The sequence below is a fragment of the Ochlerotatus camptorhynchus genome, unplaced genomic scaffold (genome assembly GCF_037179485.1).
Source record: "Ochlerotatus camptorhynchus isolate MF236.1 unplaced genomic scaffold, CSIRO-AGI_Acam_v1.1 ptg000008l, whole genome shotgun sequence".
NCBI lineage: Eukaryota > Metazoa > Arthropoda > Insecta > Diptera > Culicidae > Ochlerotatus > Ochlerotatus camptorhynchus.
In genome coordinates this window covers 1,095,401-1,102,137 of record NW_027040500.1, presented here as the reverse complement: position 1 = coordinate 1,102,137, position 6,737 = coordinate 1,095,401, and the positions used below count along the sequence as shown (strand labels likewise).

The 6,737-nt window shown below is 40.1% G+C and overlaps 1 protein-coding gene across 1 annotated transcript; it reads right to left on the bottom strand.

Annotated features, from left to right (window-relative positions):
- Positions 1-391: 391 nt before the first annotated feature.
- LOC135698028 (uncharacterized) lies at positions 392-2,646 on the bottom strand. Its single transcript, XM_065217901.1, has 2 exons — positions 1,845-2,646; positions 392-1,783 (listed from the first exon to the last, which is right to left on the bottom strand). The coding sequence occupies exons 1-2, from the start codon at positions 2,369-2,371 to the stop codon at positions 1,027-1,029; spliced, it is 1,284 nt and encodes a 427-aa protein (XP_065073973.1). The 5' UTR covers positions 2,372-2,646; the 3' UTR covers positions 392-1,026.
- Positions 2,647-6,737: the final 4,091 nt, after the last annotated feature.

The window sequence follows — 6,737 nt, the reverse complement described above, 5'->3', positions numbered from 1 at the left end:
TGGTACTCGATAACGAACCGACTGGAACGAGGCGAAGAGGCGCGTAGGTGGACCGATTAGGTGGAGCCTTTTTTTTCTTGATTTATTTTCCGTCGATCTTATTTGCCGTGCTGAGCACCAATGCTACCGACGCCAGGGAGGCAGCTCCCACACCTGGACCCTACCTATCGACCTATCGCTGCGAGGCTGGCTACGTGGAGCAATGGATCGAGTGAAATGGAGACGATTGCTGTGTATAGCAAAGTACACCCAGGCCTTCTCAGCCTGACTGGTAAGGTAAGTATCGTTAGGTTTGACTGCCACTGACAAAAAGTTCGGTTTCACTCGGTACATAGACTTTCTCACATGCTCTAAACCTTATCGTCAATCTACTAATAAAAGCACTCAAGTGTTTTCGAATAATTTTATTCAAGGATCTGAAAGTTTATTGTTTGAAATGGATTAAAAGTGTTATTGATACATTGTAATTTACAAACCGTTTAATGATTTCATTTGTAGCTATTCAAGTCCATATCAAAAGTGTAAAAAAATCTACGTTTATGTTTCCTAAAATCGTTGATTACCAATCCACTACTTTATTGTGAGAAGTCGCCATTATTTTGTTTTGTTTTCCGATACCTATACAATCCACGCATGTTGATTCAGGCGGTCGATTATCATTCTGCTCATTACTATTTGTAGGCCAGTTGAATGAATCTCATTCACGATTTTAGCATATTTTGTGTCTGTCATTTTTAAGACGAAAGCTCGTTGTGCATATTTAATTGATGTGCTTCCGATTTCTTCTGATTATAAAGAACCAGATTCTGCATTCCATTGTTGCTATTCTTTGAAATTGGAATTCAGAACATAGATGACAGTTTGTGCGAAACTTAAGAGAGTTGAGCGTAAGAGCCATGAAAATTAAATAACGAACAAACATCTAAGTAGAAAGTATTGCAATGCGAGAGCGTCCCTCGGGGACTCATGATGATTTGATTGAGTTGATCAACATCTTTGGACATAGTAAAATTGTGATCTGTTCGCTTATCGGTAGATCAACTTGTTCAGTTCCTTTCCGACTTCGTTTACGTATTGGAGGAATTCACTATTTAGGATGGTAGACCAATCGTAGAAATCAGATTTGCTAATGCATTTTTCGACGTATCGATGCACGAACAACACGTTCCCATCGACGCTTAAGGATTTAACAGCGTCTTGAGACCCCGTCCGATTGTAATCCTGAGGTCGGTAAATGTAGAATGACCGTTCGCTCCGTGCTTCTACATCGTAGAGTAGATTATCGGAGAATATCTTCTTCCTGCTGTCAATGCAAATTGTTCTCGATGTAATTGCGAATTGAGTCACATCGCTCGAAACTTTGCCGGCATACTTCAGGAACTGATTGTTACTGCGAAGCCTTGAATTTGGATAAATGTATTCGTTTATGGCACCGACGAAAGTGTATCTAGCTGCATTGAAGTTCCGCATTAGACAGTCCAGCTCAATTATTTGGCGGTTCTGCTGTTTACTGTACAGGTCAAAGGGGAAATTGTAAGGCAGCAGATTGATTTTGATTCCGTGATTGTACAGGGTGGTTGTTGTTATCGAATCCATAGCATTGCTGTTATAAACGATGAAATCGTCCACACCAACGATTTGATGATGAAGAAAATATTGCAACACAGCTGACGGTTTGCGGAATTCATCGTCCAATTCCAGGTAATTGTTCAAATCAACACAAGCAGTTATGGTCATCTTCTGTGGAATTGACTTGCTTTCGATTACTCGCAACGGGATGTATCTGCAATGTGGTTTAAAATAAAATAGGTAATCAACATCAATGAGAAGATCTATTTCCTTACCTTTTGATCGAATGCATCGAATCGGTGAGGATCACCTCCGTAGGTTGACCGAAATCTCTCTTGACCTTACAGAGAAACTTGTAAATCACAAACACCTCCCCATTTGGTGCCGCCACTGAACCGGTCGGATTATCCAGTCGAATAAAGTAAAACTTGCCCGGAACTACATCCTTTCCGCCGTGCTGCACTTGGCACTTGAAGTTTACTACCGCATGCTCCAGTCCGACCGCCAAGCTGACAACCGTCCCACCGGCTTCCAGGTCGTTCTTTTGCCAGTAGGCCGAATAGACGTACACATCACCTCCCACTCGCTGCCAACCCGGCAGTGGACTATCGAAGTCATACGGTACCGCTCGATAGCGGCTACTGTTGTCAATGCGGATCAGTGAAGCGGCATCACTTCGGCCGAAAATATTAACCACCTCCAGAACATATTTAAGCCGATTGTTTTCACTTTTGTAAACCAGCAGAATTGCAACGCAGCTGATAGAGATAAGGACCAGAGCCAGTTGCTGATACTTTCGCATCGCGGCGGCCACTCAGGCTTTGAACCGAACTCAAGCCAAAACAATGCACACTGCCCTCGAGGATGGTTAGATAATTTTCTTCGGTCTTCTTGTCGGATGTCACTTCACTTTTGGCAGCACACTTTTCCTCTGTCGTGTTTTTTGTGGAGGATGAGGGACAAGCGCAATGCAGTGCCTGGGATGCCGACCGGATAATCAAAAACGACGAGTTTAGGTGATTCGTCGTTTGCTGTCTGCGATTGCGACAGAGGATTTTAACTATTTTTGTTTTGATTAACAAATGCACTAGAATTTTCTTAATCAAATGCTGAGACCAGTATCATATTTGAGAAATTTTATATTTTTTCAACATTTGAAATACGTATACTACCTTTCGGCATCTAACTTTCTTTTAAATTTGCTATGTAAAAACATAGAATTCAGAACATCAAATTGTAAAACTTCTTGAAATGTTCTGCTAAATAAGAACATACAATGCACACGTTAAGGCAAGTTTGGAATATAACTGCTGCATGAATTAATCATCTTTCGTTTTGCTATGAGTTTTTCGTTTGTCAAATTCATGCAAGGTATTTTTAGTAAAAGGTTTTCTGTGGATCAGCTGTGAACGTACGCCATGTCCCAGATCAACGATGCCATCAGCGTTGCCAGATATAACGATTTAACGGTATTTTTTACCGATTTTCTAACTTTATACCGATAAGGTGAACATTAATAAGGTTTCTCAGATTACCGATTTTTAGATTGTTTACTATTTGCGCGAATATTGATGGTCCGATTGTAAGGATAACAGTAAACAAACAAACTTTTTGCTGAAGTGAAAGTGACGATAGCAAACTTCGCACATGAAAATGGGTTTACGCAATTGAGCGTGTAACCCACGTCAGAAAGGTCAATTGACTTCTCTAAAGAGCACCCCTTACGACAAAAGTTTCGTCAATGTGTTCATGTCAATATTTTCGGGGGGTCATCAATACAGGGTCGCTCCTCACTAACATTGTCGTATCTGATGTAATATAGACTTCTCTGACGTTTGTTAAATGCACAAGTATTAGCATAGAGGTAACTCTAAGACCAGAAGGCCCCGAAGAAACGTGCTCAACACTTTGGCTCAGCTCTGGTACTCTCTTCGGTCCCAAGCTAATCGATGCACTCCTCGAAACATAGGAAAATCTACGAACCCCTGATTTTATCTGTCAAACTTTCATATAAAATCAAAACAAACATAGTGTAGTACTGGAATTTTGACTAGAATGGAGTACGTTAATCGATTTGCTTGGGACCAATAGGCTAGTCAAGTAGTGGGCCAATTTAAAATCGTTAGTTTCGTATTGATTGTTGGTATTAGTGCAGAACTTAGGGTAAATTATAAGTATTAGTACAAGAAAACCTTTGAGTTTACCCAAAGTTCTGCACTAACACTTGTGCAATTCACAAACGTCAGAGAAATCTATTCGGCGTCAAATCACAACCACCTTGACAAAAGGTGCTGAGGAACACTAACAGCCCAAGTAACATTTCCAGTTTTATAGAGGTTTTATAGCATTCTATAAGTCTAAATCATGGTCTACAAAAACTTCATAATACCAAAATTGTTACTTGGGAGGTCCCATCCACAAACGAAGTGACAGACGACTAACTGGCGAAGAAATATATTAAAATAATGTGGTTCACAGTAATAGAATTTTCTTGGAAGCTTGTGCCATCATCCACCAGATGGGTTAGTTTTTTTGTTTTGATTTGAACAAAGTTGATTTTGTGTACAATGATTCTTCCGAGGGGGACGACTCTATCTACGATGCAGGAAATATTGTGTTTTGCTGTGGCTAGCTGCGCGTACGCTGAGTAGATAGAAAGAAGATTTATCACGATATTGAAGATTTCCTGCAAAAAGATCATGCGCGATGCAAGTAGATGCGAGAAATGAAAGAAGATTTTTCGAAGATTTATTCGCTAGTGTAAGATTTTTTGAGCATCTAGAATTGAGATTTAGATGTGTCGCCCCCCTCGGATTCTTCAACAGTGTGCAAAGAGTGTATCATTTTGTCATTTTTTATGCATTTCAGTTTTAAGTAGAGTGAAAGAGATAGAACCAATACATTCTAATTGGCGTTGACGGCACCGTCGAAAAATTTGTCCTTCCAGCAAATATAGACAGTTTCTTATGGGAATTTTCGGTGGAGTGAAAGGATAGTACAAAGTACGCCATGTTTCACGCACAGTCTGACGTTTGCTTATGGATTTTCTCATAGGAGTAAAGAGCTACAGAGTCGCCGTCAACGCCAATACATTTGGTGAAAATGCTAGTACAATCCAGTAGTAGTGTTGCCATATGGTACTATCCAGTAGTAGTGGTATTGCCATGTGGTACACTGAAAAATTGCAATAGCAGGTTAGTCACCAAAGTTTTCGAGCCGCTCCGTCTGTCACTTCGTTTGTGGTCCCATCTATAGTCGCTATATTTATAGCCTGGCGGATAGAATTTCAAGCTATCAAAAAGCGGAACCAATTCAATATATTGTAACCGAACAGTTGCAAAGGTACTATCCACTTTTATAAACACACATTTGATCGGAAAGGGGAAACTTTCCCCAACCCGACGATGGTGTGGGTTTGCGTAGGCATTAGAGTGATGCAAAATTTGAAATTTTCGCTCCACAATACTTAAACGATTCCAAATCTGATCCTGACTATAACCTCTCAAAATTTGAACCCATTTGGTGAGAAACTGAGATGGCACAAACCATTTGAAGTTTGTTTGGGAATTACTATGGTAAAACTAAGATTTTTGTTCATGTATATCTAATAATTCACCATATCGGTCTGCTTCAAAATCTTCCAACTGTACTTGTAGGAAATTTTCCCAGCTACAACTTTGCTGAAGTTCACTTTTTGATTAAATGCAAGGATCGAAAGTTATCAATGGTTCAATGCACTGATGTCTTATGATCATGCTCAATCAACTGCTCAGCAGGCAACATTGGTGTTTTTGAGGCGTTGAATAGGACACAACAATCATGGCTACTATGTCACACTGCAAAATACAGTGTTGCCTACAGAGCAGTTGCTTGATCATGTCATAAGTTTACCAATCTATTAAATAATTAATAACTTTTTCCTGTCTCGTTTTACATAGAAATGATCTTCAGCAAAGTTGTAGATGAAAAAATTTTCTATAATAATGGCTATCGAACTGTTTTGCAGCTCAATATGGAAAAAGACTAGAAGGCAATGAACAAAAAAATGAGATTTCCCATAGTAATTTACATGTAAACTTCAAATGGATTGTGCGAAGTCTGTTTCTAACCGAATGAGTTGTAACATTTGGAGGCTAATCAGGACCCGATTTGAAACCATTTAAGCACTGTGGAGCGAAAAAGGCAAATTTTGCATCAGTCTAGTAGGCATGCCTTGAATCACGAGAAGAGGATTTCCGAAGTTTTGTTCGCAAAATCTGATGTGCTGTTTTCTGTTGTTGGTCGTGATATACTTGATTGGTTCCGTTATTTGACAGCTCAATTGGTTCCCGAGATTCTATTCGCCAGACCAAGGTGACTTCATATAGGTGATCTAATGTGTCAAATTCATGATTCAGCCATGTTGGATTTTTAAATAGAACAGCGACCGAGTTTGTTTACAATTTGCTCTAAAACCGCACTTTTTCCCTCCGCGACCTCATCGCCTATATAGTGACAAAGCTGTATCACCATATATATACCCACCATGCGCCAGACTATAAATATAGCGACTATCAGTGCTGTAAATTCTCAAAATCATTTGAACATTTTTGATGAAAATGAGAAAAGTAGCTATTCGCTATCAAAGGGGACCTCCTCCGAATGGGTGATATCAGTTGCTTAGTCATTTGACGAAGGCATGGATCATTCTCATTTGAGAAACGCTATATATCATTCGATTGAGTGTAACCTACACACAAACGGAGCTCTGGTCGACATTCCGGCGAAAAAGCTAAGCCAACCCGACACCAACCTGACTTCTATCAAACCCCAACCCGATGTTGACCCGACATTGACCCGACATAAACCCAAAATTGACCCGACATTAACACGACATTGGGTCGACATCGACCTTAAATTAGCCTTACATTGATCCGACATCGGGTCGACTTGTCTGTTCGGGACCATTTTCCTGGATTTCTTCCATACTCCACTGTCGTATATCAAATGATACTGATGGTGGTAAGCTCCAACCGGTATTATCCTCGGATTAAATCCCGATCAAGAATGTCCGACTGCTTTGATGTTGACGTCAGAGTTAATCAACACTACTTTATGCAAACATTTTGTAGATCATCCAAACAGGGACGGTATTAAAAGTTAATCAGAGTTGGAGCTTACCGCCATGA